This window comes from Myotis nattereri (genome assembly GCF_964212035.1).
Source record: "Myotis nattereri genome assembly, chromosome: 9".
NCBI lineage: Eukaryota > Metazoa > Chordata > Mammalia > Chiroptera > Vespertilionidae > Myotis > Myotis nattereri.
The window spans coordinates 59,574,987-59,599,385 of record NC_138084.1 but is presented as its reverse complement, the minus strand read 5'-3'; the positions used below and the strand labels follow the sequence as shown (position 1 = coordinate 59,599,385).

The window sequence follows — 24,399 nt, the reverse complement described above, 5'->3', positions numbered from 1 at the left end:
TTAGGCTGTTTTAATTTTTGTGCCAGTTGTTTCAAGTTATCATTTATTGTTAGATATTTAGGTTGTTCCAAATCTTCTTTATTAAAAACAGAACAGAGCAAGCATAATTGGCTGGAAATTAAATAGAATTTAAAAGCGAAAAAATGGAGACAAAAATGTAAGAATTTTGAGAAATGGGCCAAAATGCTTCAAGACAAATACCTAGGTTAGAAACTGCCTTGTTATGCTCCCAAGCTAGCAATTATTCAGAACTAGTTACTGAAAATGATACTTTTTGCTCAAATCAGTATTGAATAGCAACATTTGATTGACCAGCTTGTATTCACCCAGGATGTTTTGGCAGAATTGTGTTGGTTGGCTCCTCTGCTCCTGCGCAGGCCGCATGAAAGGGTCCACAAAAAGTGCAAATCGTTAATTATTGAGAGTTTGGGCAAACAGGAGTGTCCACTCCAGGTAGAAATTTCAGGTAGAAATTCCAGAGGGACTGGGCAGAGACTAGAAGGCCCAATGCTATCCTCTGTAAGGCCTGCTTACAGGGTTGGCCCTTGGCTGGTGTCTGAGAACTTGAACTTGAGAGTGTTCCTACCACCTTGGTATCATTTATGCTGAACACCTGCATTCTTCCTGGGAGTCTGGAATGTTGGCACACCCCGGGCAGAGGCTGCTGACAAGACCTGACTCTAATGAAACTCTGGGTGCTGAGAGTGTAATTAAGCTCCCCAGATTAGCAATAGTCATGAGCACAACTATATGCTGGGTCTTGAGTCCTCCTAGGGAATCGAACCTGGGAGTGCTCTTGGGGACCTTGACCCAGGTACACACACAAAAGGGACCTTTCCACAGAGACCTATTTCCAAGCTTGGAACCAGCGATTTTTCTCAGGAACCAGCAAAGAATGAAGATTGACATGAAAATACTTTTCTTTTCCCCTTTCCCCAATGTACCAATACAATTTTTAAAAATTTTTTTTAAAAAATATATTTTTATTGATTTCAGAGAGGAAGGGAGAGGGAGATAGAAACATCAATGATGAGAGAGAATCATTGATCGGCTACCTCCTGCAGACCCCACACTGGGGATCGAGCCTATAACCTGGGCATGTGCCCTTGACTGGAATCAAACCTGGGACCCTTCAGTCCGCAGGCTGACGCTCTGTCCACTAAACCAAACCAGCTAGGACCCAATGCAATTTCTTAACTGACATCTCTGGGTTGCTCTACCATTGCTGACGTATGAATGGACCTGTAAACTAACTCTCTTTCTGCCGCGGGTGGCCATGTAAAAGACCTGGACAAATATTTTCCTGGTGCTTAATTCCTGACTACATCACTGTAGTGTTGGGTGGAAAGGCATAAGACTTATAGCTCTCACCTCTCTTGAAATCCTTCTCACTGCAGTTTCTAAGTTCACCAAAATGAGGAAGGATTTATGAGGTCAAGGGGATTTAGCTGGAGACATCATTGATTTATTTTTCACTCAAAAACATTTAATGAGGGTCAGTACTATACTGGGAACCTGGAAAACAAAGATAGTGAAGACACAACTCAAGTAGTTTATTGCCTTGGTGGGCAGGCAGTGGTATGCTGAAAGTGGCTCATACTGGCTTGTAAGGGCCACTGTTAGAACTATTGCGAGCAGGTTCACATTACCTTGGTAACTTGAAACCAGCCATCAGAGGAGTACTTATAGGAATTGGCAAATGCAACCAATTGGTGCTCCCCCTTTTTCATCTGGTGTTAGGCATTTACCTGCATACCACAGTGGGGATGGCCAGGTGGTCAGAGGGGTGCCGCACACTGAACTCTGCCAGCACAACAAGGATTTCCAGTAAGGGAGGCGGCCTTGAAGGTGTGGGGGTGCGTCTAGCAGAGATTTCTGCAGAGACAGGACGCCATGATCCTCCTTTGTCCTTGTCTCCAGCACTGTTTTCATTGTCATCTGGGGAAACCCCACAGGGTGTGTGCCGGGAAGGAGCTGCATGCGCTTCCAGCACAAGTGCACCAGAACCAGCAGAAGTCTTTCCGGGGGTGAGAAGTCTCTGAAAAAACCCACCCGCCCTGTGGAGACTGCCCACAGGCCACGTGCTCAGTAACTGAAGACAAATAGAAGGAGACACTGAAGAAGAGTCAACACAACGGCTAGTTTCATTTTTTTTCTTTTTACTTGAAAACTTGTTTTAACCATCAAATTTTGTAAGTTATAAACCTGTACACTGTTGGGTTTTTGTTCTTTTTTGGCTGTCTTTTTTGTGGTTTTTGTTCTTTCATTTTATTTATTTATTTTTTTGTTTTTTAGAAAAAGAACACCAGACTAATCCTGCCAACAGCAATATATGCAGAAACACTCCGTTTCCATCAGGGGCAAGATTTACTGCAAGTGTTAGCTTTCCCCTTTGCCTAAGGTTTGGCGTGTGATGTGTGTGCAAGTTTAGGTGAGTGCACATGTGTGTGGAGAAATGATATGCTTTAGTCTGAATCTGAAATGGCATTGATATTAGAGACCGAGTAACCGGGCAAAACACACTTATTTAAAAAATGCCAATAAGAACATCTGCTTGAAAACAGAGAAAGCGGAATGAAAACAGTAGAACCAAAGAATGTTTACAGTACATTTTGAAACGATTAAAAAACACCATTTTCAAACCCCAAATCCTTTATGTGATTGTGTGTCTTTACCTCAGAAGGTTGCAGACCAACAGCATGGATGACTTAGAATTGTATTTGACCCCCCAAATTAAAGCATCCTGATAGGCATCAAATACAGTATCTACAAAAGCTTGGAAAATTGAAACCATTATATACAATTTTATAAACATTTTAAACACCAAAACATACATCTTTTACAAACCAGCCTGTTGGCAACAGGTAAATTTACAAGACAATCTCTCCAATACAGTGCTTAGAAAGAACTGCTTCCACTCCCCACACATTTCTCACTTCCCGAAATGCAGTAGTACGGGCTCATAAAATTGTTCAATAGTAGCAATTCAGGTATTGGTTTGCTGGAAGGGTACTACAGTACATACTAATGGGTCCAAACACGCTCCAGGTGACTATATGATTCTCTAGTGCATCCTAAACATTGGAAGAGACTTATTATGGCCTTTGTGTAATATTACATACTTGTAATTATTGCTTTCATTATTACATAAGAAAAGAAAATCTTAATTCTTTTCCTCTCTCTTAGCCAATTGGCTAAGTAGTAACTGATGCCAAAGCCACCAATGGTGACTCTAAACCCTAGAATTATACAACCAGAAGCTTAAAGACACTGTGGATTTTCACCAGAATAATGTGCAGTTGAATGTTGCAGGACAAAACCCAGGGAAAACACAGAACCACCTGCTCACAGACCACACAAAACGATGATGCTGAAGAAATGCCTTTCCCAATCCCCATGCCCCATGGTTTGAAGCTAAAAAACATAAGACATAAAAGCCTAATCACTTTATCAATACCTGTGTCTTGGAAGGGCAGCAGAGGAAAGAGAAGAGATAATTATTTGGGCAACCCTTGCAAAATGAACACTAAATCTTCCTGAATTTTCTCATATGAAAGCATTTTCTGGACCCTAAATGATTTATTTTGCTATATCTTTCCTCAATTTCCTGACTTTGATAATGTAGACACAGCATTAATGGGGACAGTGGGTGGGGTGGGGGGGAGTAAGTAGGAGATGGTTGACAGTATATATATATATATATATATATATATATATATATATATGTATATATATATACACATACACACACACATAATGGGCAAACGTAGGTTTATAGTTGTATGTGAAACAGAGTTTATCCTTGTACTATTATTTATTCTTGAATTATATATTTTTCCATACAAACAACTGTCAACCTACTTTTACTCACCCCTGTATATCTTACTTGCTTCTTTCGAGGCTGTAATAGTGATTCCTAAGGGGAATCCCAGGGAAGTTCCAGGAATGCAGCATAAATTCCCTTTCCAGGCCTTCACACTGGTTCTCTAATAGGGTAAACAATTGCATGGACTTGACCTACTCATATTGCTATGTCTTCTCCAGTGGCGCTTTGTGAATGGGCAGGATGTGAGTACATGGAAAGCTGGCATGGAAAGGAACTCAGCAGCAGCAAGGCGCGTACAAGACATTGAATAAACACCTACTTTATTCACCCTTTAAAGCCCCAGAGCTCTGCTTCCCATGTGACAAACATCCAGGCTCACCAGAATGTGCACCATACAAGTAAAGTGCCTACAACAGGCTATGGCATTGGCTTCCAGGAGGCGGCACATACATGTGAGCAAAATTGGAAAACACTAGTTGGCTTCCATCGTATCCACGTGGTGCAGCACCGTGGCGGGAGTAGGAACAGACACCAGGACTGGTCTGGGGAAAAAAAAGGAAAAACCACAATGCACCCTGTCGATCATCTTATAAACCGAGTGTCATGTCACCATAATTGATGACTAGCCTGGGTTCCATTCTGTAATTATCATTCCATCCTCATTTTAGAAAACATTCATTTGGTGAAAGCAGCATTTTGATAAATGTTCAAAGAAATGTGTGAATTCTGTAACTGTATGCTCCCTAGCGGAGCTGCTAGCAAACATGAGGTCATGAGGCTTCCAAAGAAATAATCTCCACGATTTCTAGCATATTCCACAGCAAGAATGGTGGGAAGTCAGAAGTCCAGCAGATGCCATGCCCCAGGCAGTGTAACGGTGACTGTTACATGGAAAGAATATTGGCCAGCCGAAACCGGTTTGGCTCAGTGGATAGAGCGTCGGCCTGCGGACTGAAAGGTCCCGGGTTCGATTCCGGTCAAGGGCATGTACCTGGGTTGTGGGCACTTCCTCAGTGGGGGATGTGCAGGAGGCAGCTGATCGATGTTTCTCTCTCATCGATGTTTCTAACTGTCTATCTCTCTCTCTTTCTGTAAAAAATCAATAAAATATATTTAAAAAAAAAAAAGAATATTGGCCAAATGGATGTTCAGCTACTTAACCTCCTGTGTGAGGTTGGGCAAGTGCCTTCCCCTCTTTGGGCACGTTCCCTCTTTCATACAAATACAAGGGTTGGACAAATCTTAAGGACCCTTCCAGATCTTCAAATCAGCAGACATCCCACCTAGTTCCATCTGACTGAAAACCATTTCATAATCTACAGGGAAGTCCAATTTTCCAAAAAAATGAAAAGCTACGTGTTCACAGGGTAATGAATAAAAACATACCATGCTTGTCTGGTATACATTTAGTTGCAGAGCTATTCTGCAGAAAACCAGGGGAAGCTCTTCTGATGAAAGAGGTATTTTATATAGGTCAGAGCCAAGGGAGGGCACGGATTTCTTGGGTGACTTCACAACTGCATTAGGTTCTATTTATTCCTTCATTATGGTGTCAGTCAGGCATTCTCCCCAGAGGGGATGCTGTGTAAGCAATAGTGACTCACTGGCATTAATCTCCTAATATTTCCTGGGGTCGAGGAATGAATTGTTGGTTTTACTTTGATGGTTTTTATGACATTGCATCATTAAAAGTGTAGCAGTGATTCCATTCTAGACCATTAGCTTGTCATTTTCTCCATGATTCTGGAAAAATGTGCTTCTTACGTAAGAAAAATACCAAAGATTTTTATCCTCCAAAGCATCCAGGTTGAAATTCATGCATTTCAAGCCCACGGTGCAGATAATGCTTCCGTGAGTAGATCTAAGCAAGAGACAGGCAGAGGAGAAAAGCCGAAACATTTGTGAAATGTATCCGTGGACTCAGGAAGCTTGACAATGAAAGGAATTTTTTTTTTTTTACAACAAACTTCAGGAACACTGACTCCTACAAAGAAGTGGATTCGACATCACTGAAACAACTAAAAATATGTCTGAGTGGGCGATACACAGACTCGGGACAGTGCAATTACACACCAACGTCATGTGTCATCAGAAACTGTGGACACAGATTTGCTCATGAAGCAGATAGTGCAAATATGCATTTACTTACCATGGCCACCGCACACGCAGCCATCAACTGATTGAAGCGAAAGAGGAAAGTCACTCAACGAGTCAACGTTCAGCTTCGAGTGCTGAGTTATTGTACTTCCCGTGGGATGATTCCCCTGTCAGTTTTGGAAACTCACGGCCAAAGTCCACATGTCAGATAGAGGAGAACCCCAGGGTGTAATGAGACATTACATTTTTCAAACAAGAGTTTAGTTCCAGAAAATGATAACAAAATACTGTTGTCGTGTTTTTGTTTTTGTTTTTAAAAAAGCACAGTTTTGCTTTAAGTTAATATAAATGGCAGTACCAAAATAAAGTTAACTGAACCGGAGTAAAATATGGCGTTTGGTGTTTCTCTGACATCATAGATCTAGAGAAACTGGAAGGTCTGCCTCGCAGGCAGAATTTTCCACGTAGTCCATAGCCTAAGACGTCCACGTTCGCGGTCCTCAAGAGCAGCCTTACTGAGTGCAAGCACGTGCTTGTACGTAGGCCCACACACACACACACACACACTATTATAATTTATACACAAACACGAATGTACTTTTCTAAAAACACAATTGCATTTATAGTGATATGCGAACCAGTTTAGAACAACACTCAAATTGTATTTGCATTATCAAGAACTGTGATTATCTGGTTGAACACTTTGAAAGTGTCATTATATTTGATTTTTTTTCTAAATTTGTGAATTCTGCTTGAACTTCTAAATATCTCTCATTATAGAGATTAAAGTACCAAAATATTACCTTTTCCCCCTCTTTTATTTCCTGATTCTCAGAAGAAAGGCCAATTTCTGCAGGAGTGTTAAAATTGTTGTTACAGCCAGGAATGTTTCGTGGAAAACAGGTAATCACATTCTTTCTAATGCCTGAACCATGTTAACGTCCCCAGCCCACACAGTGGTACCCAAATATCCTCTTGTTCCTCTTCATTGTACCTTTCTCGAAGATCATAAAACCCAACTGTATAATATTGGATGCTTAACACAAACAAACAAAAATAACTAAGCATATTAAACATGTTACCTAAACCTAATTTTATAGCTGAAAATTGGGCAGCTTATAAAAAAAAAATAAAGTTGATTTTTAAAGGCTCCAGCCCATTTTCTTGTTTGTTTAATAATATCTGTTTTTCTTTCCTTTTGCCTAAGTGACTAACTTTTCCAACAATGTAACTAGTATTTTCATTCCCTCTCCCCCACCATTGGCTGAAAAATTACATGCCTCTTTGCTCATTGTTGCCAGTTATTAATACTGCAAGGGCTGATGCTGGAATACTTTCCAGGGCACAATACTGCACAAAGCCATACAAGACCGACGGTGTAACTTAGGGGGTGCAATGTATTCCTCCTTTAAAACCTCGGCGAGCTTTCTTGGTCATGAACACAAGTACATACTGCAAGGGCGATCAGTCCCTCTCAGAAACAATTTCTGAGCCTTTTCCTTTGCACCCAACTGGCTTGAAACAGCTTGACTTGTGAAGAAGGTCCCCGTGGGAAATACCTGCATTTCCTCCTCCGCTCAACACACTGCTCTGCATGGAGACACAAGCCCAGCCAGTCTCCTTCTGAACCCAACAGCGCAAAGCACCGAGGCGCGTCCCCTACACTTGGGTCTGGTGTTGAGTCTCCATAAAGGGGATGTGAAGGCTGGCGAGGCTGAGCTCCCCGACGCTCTCGTAGTCACTCATGGCTACGTCGGCATCCTCAAAGCCGCAGCTGGCCGACACATCGGAGGATGAGGTGCCTCTGGAATTGTGCAAGGACAGAGACACACTGTCTGCCGGGCCCGCGGTCTCGGTGCCCTGGTTCATGTTGACGCCAAAAGTACTAAATTCACAGCCGGCAGGCGGGCCCGCCAGCTCTGCTTCGTTGGGGAAGGGGTGAGGTGGGAGGTACTGGCTGGGATGGAACTGGGGCCTCCTCCTGCAGTCTGGGCTCAGGGTGCCGGCCAGTGAGACAGGCTGGGAGGGTGGCAGGCCCTCGTACTGGTCCGGGAAGTCCTCCGGCAGGGGAGGGGGCAGCTGGTCCTGACTCAAGAACTCCTCTTCGTGAGGGGGCGGGTACTCGCTGTCAATGTCGTAGCCGCCCAGGTAGTAGTCGCTCTCCAGCTCCCGTGTGCTGCCCTGGTGTGCAGAGCCTCCCTCCTGGTTCTCATAGTTGGGCACCTCCTCTATGTCCGACAGGCGGGCGGCCGGCATCCAGTCAGAGGTGTCCCAGTGGTAGGCTGTGAGCAGAGAAGCCCTGATAGTTAATTTCCTCCAGGCTGGAGTTGGGGCAGGGTTTGGAAAGGAGCAGATAACGACCTGGCATGCAACTCACATCTGAGGGACCCTAAGGAGCCAAGTCACGTGCATGCTCCTTTCAGGCTCAATCAGGGGCCAGCCCATGCTCTGGCCCTGGGGGAGCAAGGCAATGGCAGCTCTGAGAGATGGGGCTGCAGCACCTTACACCAGCCATGCCAGGAGATGGCCAGCAAGGGCATGCTGGGGATCACAGAACCCCTACCCCATCTTCTCTTCCTATCCCTACGCCAAGTGCAGAGCCAGGCTGGCAACATGCTCCCAGAGAGATATGCGTCAGCTGTCCTGTGGACCACAAAAGTCAGGGAGGTGTGCACGCCAATGGATGAACCACACACATAGGAGTAGCTGGGGGAGGGGGGATGTGGGCAGGGCTTTCGCCTCTAATACCAAGCTCACAAGACACCTGGAACATGCAAAACTCAGATCAAAGAAAAATGGAGGGGGAGGGACAGGGTAAGAATGAACTCAGCAATTCAGAACACAGGAGGAAAACGTTATGCTGCGTCACAGCAGAGTCACCTCGGTTGTAGTTCTGTCCTTGATCCATGACAGACACTGTTTAAACACAAAGTGAGAGGTAAAACTGATCATCCATCCATGTGCAGGGGGCAAAGGAGAACATTTTAGATGACTTAAAAACATGCCTCTATTTCTCCCCACTGTTATCTAGGAAATAAAAAGACAAATCCCATCCACACCAGGCCCTAATTGTATCATGACACTAATACAAGTTACCTGATTGAAATTGATTCCTAATATATTGAATGATTTCTTAAGTATTCCCACTCATAGTAGGTGCTCAATGAATACACGTTGCATGTAAGAATGAATTTAGCATTAATCTTGATTCCAAGTATTTGGGTACTCTTCTCTTCGACGAGATTTTATAAAAAGAGCATCCCATGTATTTGAAAAAATTATAAACTCGATTTTTTTCAAAATTTTAAAATTTACCCCAATTTCCTAGAGAAATATTCAGTGTCTCCCTTGAAAAACACCTGTGTGTTGCCTCCTCTGTTGCTAGCTGACTAAAATCACCCCTACTTCAGCATAACAAGGATGCAATATTCCCAAAAGGATAACTCTTTACACAAAGAAATGCTATGGAAGAAAAAAAGTAAATACCTTCATTCTCTATAGTGTCAACTACATTGTTGACAAGCTGAATGACAGTCACTATGGATGCTTGTGGCCAGGAGAAGAAGACAGGAGGGAGGGGAAGGACAGCTTCAGGTTAGTTATGTATTTTACACATACGTGATTTTTTTCTTAACAACAGCAATAGCAACAAAAAAGGTGCAGCATGCAAACACCCAGAGCCTTCCCACAGTCCATCCAGTAGGCAGTGATCCAGTGGACACTGTTTTCCAGGGTCCCAGGATTCTGGGAAGAGAAGGGAAATGGCACACATCCGGGGCCATGCCTCCTTGAAAGGCAGGATGGGCAGGGATTGCTGGGTCATACATTCACACTTCACGGCCCAGTGAAATCCATCTAGGAAGGCAATGGCTCATCAAGCTCAGGCTAATTTCTCATTAGCAACTCCCAGAAGCTCTAGAGGAGACCTCACTGTTCCCAAAGAGAATTCTTTGTTGATCAGCCATGCCGCCACGACCAAGTGCCATGATGGAGGATAACCTTTGCAGGGCTGGTGGCTTCACTCTCACACGATGCCACCATAGCCCAGAATGATCCAAGGCCCAGTTCTCTCCAGTAAAGTGTAGACAGGCATCAGCATTTGACCTCTGAAATAGTTAGAATCAGGGAAGGAGATTTCTGTACTCTCTAAGAGTTGCATTAACACTGGATACCAGCAACTTGTTAAAACTAATGAGAATTCCTAGTACTGCCTGCTTTAGTCAGGACCAATCCAGGATATTAAACATGTAAGTCTGAGCGTGTGACTTTAGAGCACATAGAGCAGAGCCCATGAGAACAGTCAACTTGGCACCACTGCGGGAGCTGCTGCCTGGAGTTTGGAAACTATCGGTTCTCGGTTGCTTCTCTACAGAACACAAACCAGTGACAGCTGTTTCTCTCTGGCTGGGGATGAGAAAAGGAATGAGCACCCAGGCAAACCTAGAGGCAGGCACCTGACCTCCTAAAAATGGTCAGAAGAAAAGGCACTGTTATATAGTGTGTCATCCCAGTAGCCAGATAAACTGAGGCTCTCAGGGGTGCCAGGTATTGGGGTGGAAGTGATTTTGGGTGGTGGTGGTGAAAGTGGACTATCTTATTTCCATGACTGCTGTGGCCTTCGAGCTCACCTGCTCCCGTGTTTACCTGGAGGGCAAAGGCAATGTTGTTTTAATTTTGCACTTCTAGGGACAAAATGTCCAGCATAGCGTTCAGCACACAAAAGAAACTCAACAAGGGTTTATGGGTTGAATGATTACATAAAGTAATAAATACTCAACTTTTGCTAATCTTATATAATAAAAGGCTAATATGCAAATCAACCGAACAGTGGAATGACTGGTCACTATGACATGTACTGACCACCAGGGGGCAGATGCTCAATGCAGGAGCTGCCCCCTGTTGGTCAATGTGCTCCCACAGGGGGAGTGCCGCTCAGCCAGAAGCCTGGCTCATGGCTGGCAAGCGCAGCGGTGGTGGCGGGAGCCTCTCCCACCACCTCAGCAGTGCTAAGGATGTCCAACTGCCGGCTTAGGCCCGCTTCCTGCAGGGAGCGGGCCTAAGCCATCAGTCGGACATCCCTCAAAGGCTCCTGGACTGTGAGAGGGCGTAGGCCAGGCCAAGGGAACCATCCCCGAGTTCATGAATTTCGTGCTCCAGGCCTCTCGTTGCTTATAAATGAGAAAATGACGCAGGTAAGGCTAACTATCTCTGTGGATGACTATTTGAAATTATTCTCAGTTCACCACTCTGGCTGTATTAAGACCATTTCTGCTACAAGGAGCACAGCCCATCTTCCAAAGCTGGTTCCTTAGCTCTGGAAACCCAGTCCAGCAACCTCTTCATTAACATAAGTTCACAAGAGCAGAGGTAAATGCTTTGGAGTGCCAAGGAGGTCCATGAACCACATGGAATTGCATGCAACTTCTGGGTGTATGTGCATTTTTCTAAGGAGCTGGTGCATAGTATTCAACAGATTCTGCAAAGGCCCTTGACCCCAAATGATCATAAGGGGGTTCAACTGAATGAAGATGTCACTTCTATGGGAAGGAGTTTCTATGGGAAGGTCTTGCCTCTTAACTAATTTCTAATAAAATGGAGGTTGGATGTATAGTGAAGAGATAATGATTAGTAAAATTTAAAAAACACACACACATAAATTACACTGTTTGCTAGTGGTTATCATTTGGGATGAGGCAGTTCCATCATGAACCAAATCAAAGAGAACGCATTACTGGAGGCCCAAGGGAACCTTGCCAACCCCTGATGCAGATCCCCAGGCCTGCTCACAGTTGCAGCTCAATAGATGAGGCCCAACAATGGAGCCAACCAGAAAACTGGTGAACACGTGCAAATGCCCAGGATCAGGACAAGAACCCAAACTGGTCACATCCCCTTCCTCTCAACCACTGATGCCAGCACAGGAAGCAGAAGCCACCCTGGGGAGACAGATCCATGACTTCTTACCATTATCGTCACCAGAATCCGACTGGAAGGAGCTCAGAGACTGCACTTCAGAGTTGCTGCCTTTGTTGCTGCCTGCAAAGCAGGTCACTTCTCCCGGGTCATCAACTCCTTTGTCTTGGTGGACAGCGAGAGAACAAGCAGAAATGACACTGGTTACCTCGTGCGTACTTCCAGCCCGGCCACCCCCGGAGTTCACCCCTCGGAGTTCTTTCATTTGCTCAGAGAAAATAATTTAGCTCCGCAGCAGAGAATTGATTGTGCCACTGGGGGCAAAGGTCTGTCTGTCAATCAAGTGATTTACATTATGGATTCAAACCCTTAACCCTTGGTAAATGAGCTTCCAAAGAGCTGACAGCCCAAAGTAGCTGCCCCCTCCTCAAAGGGAAGCCTAACTGAAGAGTGAACCGGGATGAAGTGTCAGGGCTGCTCTCTGCCATTCAGAGTTAATTTAAATCATTTACATGAACCCATGTGGTGTCAACACTGGGTTAAATGAGATTGCTTTTAAAATAGGGGTATACATATTTTATAGGCAAGAACGCCTTTGCATTATCCTGACTTCAGTCTCTGGGAGCGAGTGGAGTTCTCAGCACTGACTTCTAGAGGGCAGTGTCGCATCAGCTTTGGGAATGACCATGTTCTGCACTCAGGTAGGAGGGCAGCTGGCGGTGTAGAGGTGCCCTCACCCACACACTTCCTCCTTTGCCATACAAAGACACACTGAACTAACTCCCTCCCTCCCTCCCTCCCTCCCTCCCTCCCTCCCCAGGGTTACCTTCTTATTTGATGGACTAAGGAAAACAATAAAAACAACCCATATTTTGAAACTGTCAAGTGAAAAAATGAATTGGCGACCTGGAGATTGTCTCGCCAGCTAACCGCCTTGCTTAACAAAGAAAGAAATGTATTCAATAAAAACCCAATAATACTTCGGGGGGGGGGGAGGGGCAGGTGGGCGGGGAATGTGAGTTTTGGCCTGAGGAAATAAAGCTGTCACATTACGAAGTGGGTGGAGGGAAATGACCACCAGGAAAAGCTTCACATCACCCTGTAACATGATGATGGCATGATGGTATGAAGAGATGGAGACTTGTGACTCAGGGAAAAGTTGCTCCTGCTCCTGGCTGGGGAAATGCCTGATTCTCCCACAAAGGGTGATGGCAGTAGTGGGCAGCGCCATGGCTCTGTCCCTGCTGTCAGATGCTGAAGACACAGCAAAATGATGAGCTAGCTAAACAACACATCTGAGTGGAGAGAGATGCCCGCCAGGGAGAAATGCACCTTCCAACAGTCACACCACAGGCAATACGAAGACATGCCTTTGAAAAGCATGAAGTGGGCACCAGGCTTAGCCCTGAACACAAGGGAAAGAATGACAAATGATCTACCCTGGTGAATATAGTGCCGTGCATAAAACTGCTCTCTGCATGTCTCCATTTATTCAAACCCCGCTTTTTCATCGTTAAATAAAAATGAGCCTTTCCTTTATCTAGTGCAAGCATGTCAAACTTGCGGCCCGCATGCTTCATTTATTTGGCCCATGTTAGCCTTTAAGTTTGACATGCTTGATCGAGTGGCTCGGCAAGTTTAACTTTACAGATGATTTTAGAGAGAATATATTTATGGTAAAAAGTCCACCAAAGACATCAACTTAAAGTATAAATGTGTCTCCAGAAAACCAGAGTCAGTAGATTTAGAACAGTTGGGGCAGCACTAGACTAGAACAGAGGCCCTCCTCCTCTAGCAAGGGATGCTCTCTCTCTTACATCCCTCTCCCTCCTTCCTGCTATAGCTTCCAAGGGCAGTGTTGGTGAGACCACAGGCTCTGAACTCTGGGGTACCAGGTTTGAACTGTTACCTCCCCCTCTTGCTAGCTACTTTCCATTAGGCAAGTTATTTAAGATGATCGCCACACTGCAGTGATGGTTTTTTTTAATTTTTAATCCTCATCCAAGGTTTTCGTGTTTTTTAAAATTGCTTTAAGGCGGGGGGGGGGGGGAGGAGAGAGAGAGAGAGAGAGGAGAAAGAAACATCAGTCAGCTCTTTGTCCCAACTGGGGATCAAACCTATAACCTAGGTATGTGACCTGACCAGGAATCGAACCCATAACCTTTTGGTGTATGGGACCATGGTCTAACCAACTGAGCCACCTGGCCAGGGCTGCAGTGATGGCTTTTTATGTTTATCTGATACCTCTGTTTTCTCACCAAATCTCTTTGTCTTGAACCTTTGCCTTCTGGATTCTGTCTTGGTAACTCACCAAAATGCTCTTGAGATCATTAAGATCTTCTAAATGCTGAGTGCAATTCAGATTTTAGCCTGTGTCCTCCTTGACAGTTTTACAGTACTCAGCCCTGCAGACCTTATTGATATTGTTGGCTCCTGCATGGCTGCACCTTCCTTTTTTCTGTGCTCTCTTTGTTGAGACACGTTTGTCTCCCTTTCTGGCCTTTCCCCTCTATCCATCTCCTACATGTTGACATCTCCACGGTTCTTTTGCAGGCCCAGCTCAACCATCCTCTCTGCTCCTGCTCCCCCAAAGAGCTCACCCTCCTAGAAGTTCAACCCTCCTGCATGCAGGTGTCCACCTCCAGCCTCACCTATCTCCTGAACAACAGATCCAGACACCCTTCGTGTGTCCTTTCCCCTGGTCCAGATGCTCACTGCTTCTGGAAGGCCCTCTCCAATAGGTTCCTACCAAAGTCTTACGCATGCTCAACAACACCAGTAGGCATGCCCCTTTCCTCCAGGAGGATGCCCAGTGCCTCCTCAGTTGCATATGCTCTCTAGCTTCATTTGAAACCGTCTTTTCTCCCTACCTTCTACCCCAACACACATCATAGCACACCCAGGGTGTCCCTACTACTCAAGTAGAAAGCTATTTGGCCTGATGAAAAGTCACAGGTTACCATAGAGCTTGTCTTAGTTTCATCCTGACTGATGTTAGGGCAGGGGAAATCATCACCGGCCCTCACCCGGATGTTCACAAACACCATCTCTACTTTCTTCTTTCATTGGTCCCATTTAGTCTCTTCTCCAAGGAATAGAGCCATCTTCTAAAAATATAAATTAGATTATGGCACTCAGCTGCCTCAAAACCCGCACTAGGCTTGCTGTTAAAATGCACCCACGCCCTCCGGTGGTCACCACGTTCCGACTACATTGATCTCCTCCATGTTCTTCAACATGCCCAGGGCTTTCCCTCCCCGAGGCCTTTGAACCTGTGGCTCTTCCCTTTGCCTAGAATACTGCTGCTGCATGAGGCGAAGGGGTCGGAAACACCACCGTCTGGCCCAGACCGCTCTTCCCGCCTGTGGCTCACTGTCTTGTTCCATGGACCCTGCATTCCAGTCAAATGGAACGACCTGCTTTCCTTCTGGTCATGTGGAATGTCCTCCTTTCTCCAGATCTATGATCCACCAGGATCCAGTTCACAGGCCTCTGCTCTTCTCAAGTCCGCACTCCGTGAGACCGGAAACACTCTCTTCCTCTGCCCCTCCCCAGCGCACTCTGTGGGTATCACTCCTGTAGCTATGCTGCTTGCTTTCCCGCCAGTGGTGCGCTTCTGTGAGAAAAGCCTGGGCTTTAGGGTTTGGCAGCCCTGCACGCAGTCCCTCTCATTAGCTTTTAGACTCTCACTGGCCTTGTGACCACGGGCATCTCACGATGCTCTCTGAGCCTCATTTTCCCCATCTGTAAATGGGGATAAGAACTAGACCAGTTTTTGAGAGTTGCTCTGTGAACACAATATCAGAACATGTCATAAGGAGTGTGTGTCTCTGCGGGTTCTCTCTCTCTCCCCAAACCCCCTTCTCAAGTGCCCACGCACCTGTGGCTTCTCGTGACCGCCAGTGGACTAGATAATAGATAACAGATAACAGATAACAGATAACAGATAACAGATAATAGATATTAGATAATAGATAATAGGTAATGATGCATAACTTCCTACTCACTCTCGGTCCCCGCATCCCAGCCATTCTTCCGGATGGAATCGCAGTCCGAGCGGCAGGGCGACACGGCGGGCAGGTTGGGGGCCACGCTGCACACGACCACACCCCGCCTGGCCGTCAGGATGCGCGGTGACTCGGGGTGGAAGGTGGTCATCTCCTGGTGCTCGCCCCCCAGCCCGTCCACGATCTTGTCCAGGTTGCTCCTGGAGTCGCTCTGGAAGCAGGGGGTGTAGGCCATGGGGCGCACGGGCACCTGCGGGGGCCCCACCTCCTGGTAGAGGTTGCGGCCGTCCCCTCCGCCCCGCAGGTTCCGGAAGGGAACCCCGTTGCTCTTGTGGAGCAGCGCGGCCGTGGCGGGGTCCTGCACCAGCGTGATGTTGTTGCGGGAGTAGTGCTTGCGGAAGACCTTCTTGCGGAAGACGATGAACAGGACCACCAGGATGAAGATGACGAAGAGGACCACGGCGATGCCGATGAGCTCCTCCTTGCCCACGTAGGCGTGGCCGGCCTGGATGTTGGGCACCACCACGGGGCGCAGCCCGCAGTGCGGGCCCGCGAAGCCCGGGGTGCAGTTGCACAGGAAGGTGCCGAACACGTTGACGCAGGAGCCGCCGTTCTCGCACTCCTCCCGCTCGCACTCGTTGATGTCCTCTTCACACCTGCGGGGCCAAACACACACACGCCCCCTCTCCAGCCGCGGACCGACCACGCAGGCTCCGGCCCCGGAACTCTATTGAAAGCTGATGTCTTGTAAAGAAAGGACCATGTAAAGGGTGTGATGGTGTGTGCGGGAGGTGGCCTGCATCATCAGCATGCATTACGGTATTTCTCTCCCCAATCTCTCCCAGGCAGTCTGACCCTACCCTGGTCGGGGCAAAATAAAGGCTGTTTTGGGAGAGAAGGAGCAAAACGAGAAAGAATGGATGCTGTGGGCGAGGTAGTGGTTTCCAAATTCTTGGGGCCAGACGCATTTCAGAATTTAAATTTTTGCAATTTTAGAAATGACATATTGTACATATCTTTTATATTATGTAACATACACACCCCACCCAAGAAACAGGCATCGGACCCAAAATCAAACACACCAGTGTTTCCACAATAAAACATATAGATATTTACACTGAATGAAAGAAATGATGACCAGAAATAATTTTATAGTAGCTTTGGCTGTTTGAAGCACCAGAGTAGTTTGCCACTAATTTATCCACAATCCTGTCAGTTCTCTGAGCTTTGGGTTTTGTAGAATTGCAGATAAAGACCTGTGAAACTCTACATACCCTATATGGAGTTTCCTGAGAGGAGGAAGTCTTTAGTTCTGACAATTTCCTGTAATGGTTACAGTCATTTTTGGTCTTTGTGCAACTGGGGTAATGGGGTGTGATAGGTTAATAGGTGGGTAGGTGCATGAAGGGCTACATGTCTACATGTCTTCAGATTTTATGCCTATGTTAAAAGCTAACGCTAATTGCAACCCCAGCTGGGCAGCTCAGTGGGTTGGAGCATCATCCCTTACACCAAAAAGTTTGCAGGTTTGATTCCCCGTCAGGGCACATGCCTGGGTTGTTGGTTCCATACAGAGTTGGGGCAACTGATTGATGTTTCTCTCTCTCTCTCTCTCTCTCTCTCTCTCTCTCTCTCTCTCTCTCTCTCATCCTTAAAAACAAACAAACAAAACATATCTTCGGGGGGAGGATTTAAAAAAAAAAAGGTAATGCTAATGCAGATGATTAGGAAAAAATGACTAAAACATTCTAGTGAAATATAATTAAATTACTTTTATTCTCTTTAAAACAAGCCAAGACTTGCTTTGAGTATAATTATAAGGCAAACATTTAACTCTTACTATTTCTTAGTTTAAAGTTATTTGAGAACACAGAGCCATTTTTCCTTCCCTTTTCTGTAATTCAGCAATTGTTCCGCTATATGCATTTAAAAGGTCCCATCACCTGTATTTTTGGTAATCCACTTCTTAAAATGTAGTCAAATGTCCCTAATTTGAACAGATTGAAGTTAGGTCAGTTGGAAATTAGTCAGAATCACTGAGTATTTAAAAAAATAAATGTAGCTTTATTACTTTAAATTGCATCCAAAGACTCAAAGTCAGTTAAGTATTTCCTGGTAAAGTTCTCAGGAGATTTGCTTTAATGAATACATAAGACTGATCTGTAATTAGTCTATCACTTGCTTGAGATTACATGTATAGACTTTTAAAGCCATCAAGGATGGATGAAGGTGGCATTTTAGTAAAAATTTAAAATATCTCCTTTTCATCCAACTAACACTTTAATTTCCCTATTTCTTGGGAGTGGGAGAGAGATTTGCAAAGGAAAGGTAGGATTTAGTTTCTCAGAATGATCATAAAATGCTAAGGAGTAGAGTCCTGGTAATAATTTCTGGGGAAATGGATAGTATGTCTGCCTCAGAATTATACTGGAAGCATTAGGGGTCAGTGATGACCTTCTTTAAAAGAATTGTTTTCTTGGTTACAGGACACATAGTAATTATATAAAAATGTGAAAATATAGAGAAGTATAAAATAAAATATATAAATTACCCATAACCACATTACCCAGAGATAATCCCTGTTAATATTAGTCACTCGTAAGCACTCTTTGTATAAAGACTAGAGGCCTGGTGCACAAAATTTGTGCAGGGGGTGGGGGGGGTGCTTAGCCTGGCCTGCACCCTCTTGCAATCCGGGATCCCTCTTGCAATCTGGGACCGCTCCTAACCACTCGCTCCTAACTGCTCGCCTACCTGTCTGCCTGATAGCCCATAACCACTTGCCTGCCTGACTGATACCCCTAACCACTCGGCTGCCTACCTGATCACCCCTAACTGGTTGCCCGTCTGCCTGATCAACCCTAACTGCCTCTGCCTCAGCCCCTTACCACTGTGGCTTGTCTGGAAGGTTGTTCGGCTGTCTAGTCTAATTAGCATATTACACTTTTATTATTATAGATATTAACCCTTTGCCTGTCCTATCACTGGTAAATATTTCATCCCAGTTAGTTGTTTACTGTTTTGTCTTCTTAGCAACAAGAAACAGTATAAAAGACTTGAGCAATCTCACTTACGTGACTCCAGTGAGCCCAGCTTTGCAACTGCAGATGAAAGTATTTCCTATGGGGTCGCAGGAGCCTCCATTCCGGCAAGGGTTTGGGAAGCAGGCTGTGATCTCCGATTCACAGTTTCTCCCAGTGAACTGTGAGAGACAGGAACACTGATAGCCTGGGGAAACAGAGGACCTCATGAGCCATGGATGCTGCTGGTAACACTCTGAGTGCACAGATTCAGTTATCACATGTCCTCCTAATCCTTTTGAACCAAATCAAAGGCAGATCCCAAATTCCAAAGATGATTAGTAAATTGGTTATTGTGAAATTGGAACACAGCTTTTCACAAAAATGCATGTAATGGTTTGGGTATCCCACTAGTCCTCAAAAATTCACTTCATTAAACACATATATGAATGCTTGTGAGAATGGTAAGAGACACCCAAGGAACACCCAAGATTCCAAGAGCAGAGACCAGGATGGGGAGGGAGATGCTACTCCCATCACACTGCTATTGAAAAGGACAGGATGCTCCCAGATAGGAGTTTATCACAGGTACCATGCCCATGTCACCAGCCTCCTGAGAAGAGGTTTGTGTATAAAAGGAAAATGTTGTGAAACCTTGCATAGCTGACCATATCTTTACTTCACCCTTATGCCTCTTTGTTAGGTTGTGTATGGAATTCTAAGCCAGTGGTTCTCAACCTTCCTAATGCCGTGACCCTTTAATACAGTTCCTCATGTTGTGGTGACTCCCACCCATAAAATTATTTTCGTTGCTACTTCATAACTGTAATTTTGCTACTGTTATGAATCATAATGTAAATATCTGAGATATGCAGGATGTATTTTCATTGTTACAAATGGAACATAACTAAAGCATAGTGATTAATCACAAAACAATATGTAATTATATACGTGTTTTCCGATGGTCTTAGGCGACCCCTGTGAAAGGGTCATTCGACCCCCAAAGGGGTCGCGACCCACAGGTTGAGAACCGCTGTTCTAAGCAATTACCTCCATGTTACTTTTCAGAAATCCGAAGTTGTTTTGTTTCCTCGTTTAAGTGTGAACTGGTTTCTCTTCATAACAGCTTGGAGTGTGTTCTCTTGTCCCCAGTTTTCTGAGATTTCACAATGATGTACTTCAGTGTGGGTTTCTTTCAATCAGTACTCCGTCGGCCCTTGCAATTTGGAAACTCTTGTCCTTTAACTTTGGGAAATTTTATTTATCACATTGACAAATTCTTTACCTTTGTTCTCTCTGTTCTATCTTTATAGAACTTTTGTGGTTTTCAGCTCAGATCTTTTGGATCTTGCTTGAATTTGGTCTGTCTCTTTTATATTACATTCCTGTGGGTTTTTGCTTTATTTTCTAAAAGTGTTTCTCAACTTTTGAAACTTTTGTGAGATTTTCATTTATGTTGTCATTTTCCAAGGGCTCTTTGTTTGCTGAGGCTTTCTTTTTTTTAAACACATTGCACCCTGCTCCTATTTTGTGCTTGCCATATTTTCTCTTATATCTCTAAAGATATTAATAACATTTTTATGAAGTTTTCTCCCAGCATAGTTTCCTCCAAGTTGCTTTTCTTTGCTTCTGTGTTTTGGTTTCTGTGATGGTAAATTTTATGTGTCAGACTGACTAGGCCCGTGGTTGGCAAACTGCGGCTCACGAGCCACATGTGGCTCTTTGGCCCCTTGAGTGTGGCTCTTCCTAAGCCTTAGGAGTACTCTAATTAAGTTAATAACAATGTACCTACCTATATAGTTTAAGTTTAAAAAATTTGGCTCTCAAAAGAAATTTCAATCGTTGTACTGTTGATATTTGGCTCTGTTGACTAATGAGTTTGCTGACCACTGGACTAGGCTATGGAGCCAAGTTGTTGGTCAAACACTATTCCAGACGTTGCTGTGAGGGTATCTGTGGAGGTGACTAACATTTACACTCAGGTGACTTAAAGGCAAGCAGATTGCCCTCCAAATGTGGCTGGGTCTTGTCCATTCAGCTGAAGGCCTTCAGAACAAAGGATTCTGCCTCGGAGTACAATACAGAAATCTTGCCTGGGTTTCCAGCTTTGAAGATTTCAAATTCAAGACTGCAAAATCAACCCTTACATAAATTTCCAGCCTACTGGCCTGCCCTATAGATTTCAGACTTGCCAGCCCCCACAATCCTATGAGCAGCTTTCTTAAAATCCATCTGTCCGTCCATCCATCCATCCATCCATGCATCCATCCAATTGATTCTGTTTCTCTGGAGAACCATAATAAAAATTCTCTGTCTTCCAAATTAGAGGAGTTCCTTCCTTGTCTGGTAATCCTGGCTTATCAGCTCACAGTGAAGAGTGGGGAGTTAAAAACTAGAAATCTGAGGGGAAGTCTAAGCACTTGAGTGAGGCTTAACGATGATACTGTGTCAGTACCTTTGAGGTGGTCAATTTCCCTACAAATTACCTTTATCATCTTCACAGAGTGAGCTTCAAAGGCCTGTTTTTAACATGGGATGGGGGGTGGGGGGCTGGGTGGTGGTAGAGGAAGGGTGGTCGTGGGTCTCAGCATCCACTGAGCACATCATACTTATTTACTCCATAAACCCTGCAAATAACCATCCTCACGAATGTGAAGGGCTCTAGGACTAATCTCTGCTCCCCCAGAGGTCAGTGACTGATGTTGGGATTGCGTAGGTTGATCTCTAAAGGTATAAGATAGTTAATAATCTTTAGATGGAAACAGCACATGCTCTCATAAACATTTTCCTGAATCCACACTACAGAGAACTCTCCTGAACAGGAGGACATTATGATTGCGTGTGAGTGTTCATCATTCAGAGAGAGAAAGACTCATGTTCAGGAGGCAAGAGAGCACTTTACATTCTAACAAGGAGGGAACTCCAGCTTTGCTGGCACCAAGAAACACAGAGACGGATGCTCAGAGAGATACACTCCTAAATGCAACACCGATGAAATTCCAGGGAACTAACTTATAAGGAAAGACCATTACTGATGCAAACTGTGTCTGCGGATGGCCAGCGTGAAGTCTGAGGGCAGGTGCAGTGGTCTGAGATATGCTTGCTTCAAATAATGCTGACGTGGGATTATTCCTTTCCAATTTAGAAAGTTTTCACCTAAATGGAACTGAGGGTTGCTGAAAGCAGGTGGGACTGGGGAAAATGCTTCTTTGTGTCACCTGGCTACTCCTTTACACCACAGCTACTAACTGCTACAAATCAGGGCTTTTATTTTTAGAGAGCTGGCTTACCAGCACTCCTTGGCCAGGATAGCATGCCATTTAGAGGTAGAGTAACGTGTGAGGATGAACTAGATTCCTTTTTTAGACTAACAGGAGGGGTGGGACAGCTGCAGTACAGGATTCTGGAAAGCACATCGCTGGTGAGGAAGAGGGGAAGTCACAAAGGGGCAATCTAAGGCAAGGGGGTCAGCCCAGGTACCACTCCTCCCTCTCCAGCTCCTTTTTGGCACCATTCTGGCAATTGCTCAAATAAAATATAGCAGAAGTAGTAGGTAGCAAGGGAAAGGCTGTCTGGAAAACAGGGACATTTGAATCACTATCATGGAAACTGGATCCTTAACAAGGGTCGTTGGTTTGATTCCTTTGATTTGATGTCTCTGAGCCCTGGAAAATCAGACTTTAAAACGAGGCCCTACCTCTAGTGCACTATTTTACGCCCACACATTTCTTTCTGCGTTTTGTCAGTTTCATGATCTTTTGTGGGCTCTCCAGTGCTACCTGATGCAGCAGCCAGCCTGGCTGATTAACCCATTCACTGCCTGAGTGCCTAAGTTGCCCACCCCTAAGCAATAGGCCGTGGTGTGTTGGGGCCAGCTCAGGCAGGGCGCGAGAGCTGACTGTTAACATTTGGGGAATTTGGCAGGCCCGTTACTAAACAACGGGTAGCCTGGCATCAGCCAAGGTGGGAGTATGTACACCACAGAAATCAGTAAATGCTACAAATCAGGGCTTTTATTTTTAGAGAGCTGGCTTACCAGCACACCCCTGGAATAGGGACTATGGCAGGCCCTGGGAAGACAAAGACAGGAAAATTACAGAGAGCATGAGCACTAAGATAGCTCCAAAACTGCCCTGAGAGCCGGCACAGGGCGCAATGGGAGCACAGAGCGGGGACCTGGGGCCTGTGCTGGAAAAAACATGCACGACTGGGGAGCTCTGTTCTGCATCTGAGAGAACTTGCTGTCCATTTTGAAGATGATGATGATGACGGTAGCTAACACTTACATGACACTATGTGCTAAACAATTCTAAGCACTTTACATATATTAACTCATTTAATTCTCCAAAAATGCCTATGAAAAAGGGACTATTATCATCCCCATTTTATAGAGGAGGAAACTGGGGTACGAGAAGTTGATGACTTTTCACAGCCGTGGACTAGAGTGGATTTGAACAGGGGCAGTCTGCCATCAGAGGCCTGAACTGTTCAGTATGATCTCAAACTGTATTTCCATACATCACACTTCATTACACCCTCTACCTGGATTTCTCTGTTTAGCTAACAGGAAACCATGTTGGATCTGCTCTCATGATCTCAAACCCCTGGGACAAAGGAGAGACCCTTTGGGAGAAATCTCGATTTTTAGAACTTTAAATTTGGAGGAGTCCTTATGTTAACACAATGAGAGGGAAAAGCAATTAGATTTTTTAAAAAGTGGTCAGATTTTTTTTTTTTAATGAAAGAAGAGTGATCTATTATTTGGCTGTATGAGAGAGGCTTGTTGATCAAAATTAACTTGTTCTCACAAAATGTTATTTATGGTCTCATTATCCAAGCCTGGGCACTATTATTAATAATTTTTATAACATCAGTAAGTCTGCTATAATGATACCAAGTGATCTAATGCTTTAGTGCTTTTAAGTCACTTTCAGTCATTCTATGGAGGATAATAATAATCCGAAGAAGGAAAAATAAGAGGCCCATTAACATCCCAACTCCATGGGGTGTTAGACAGGCTAGTAGCTTGTTCAAGGACATACAGCTAGTAAGTGATTGAACTTGAATCCAGGCTTTCAGATTCTCTAATCTTTCTACCAGACTGTATCGGCATTGGGACTTGTCAGTGAGCCAGAGCTCATTACTTGCTAGGAATAAGAAGGAGGGGCTCAGAGTTACTCCCCACAGCTCTCCAGGGAGCTGAGGAGCCACACTGAGATGAACAGTATCAGATACCCTTTCTGGGAGCCAAATAATCATTAAATAATAAAGATAAAAATGGCATTATAAAGTTTCTCCTCTTCCCAAGCGTTACCATATGTTATTATAAAGCACAAATAAAAGGAACAGAATTTCAAGAGATATCCAGGCATTATTTGATCACACATTATTTTCATTTTTGTAAATGTAAAAGAAAAATAAAATTCAGTGGATGATCTCAAAATCTTATTAAAAAGAGCAGATTTTTCCCCCCTCTGGGTTGGGGGAGAATGTCAAATAAGGAAATCATTAGCAAGAACAACAGCTTATTAGGTGC

General features: G+C 44.7%; 1 protein-coding gene across 2 annotated transcripts in view; it reads right to left on the bottom strand.

Annotated features, from left to right (window-relative positions):
* Positions 1–1,723: 1,723 nt before the first annotated feature.
* The window catches only part of FAT3 (FAT atypical cadherin 3), a 663,604-nt gene continuing 640,928 nt past the window's right edge, over positions 1,724–24,399 (bottom strand). For both annotated transcript variants that reach the window (XM_081099132.1, XM_081099133.1), the window contains 6 exons: positions 18,918–19,071; positions 15,844–16,499; positions 11,888–12,001; positions 9,410–9,469; positions 8,804–8,839; positions 1,724–8,205 (listed from right to left, as the gene is read on the bottom strand). In XM_081099132.1, coding sequence (XP_080955258.1) covers positions 7,583–8,205; positions 8,804–8,839; positions 9,410–9,469; positions 11,888–12,001; positions 15,844–16,499; positions 18,918–19,071 — 1,643 coding nt within the window. In that variant the 3' untranslated portion in view covers positions 1,724–7,582. The remainder of the gene's footprint in view (positions 8,206–8,803; positions 8,840–9,409; positions 9,470–11,887; positions 12,002–15,843; positions 16,500–18,917; positions 19,072–24,399) is intronic.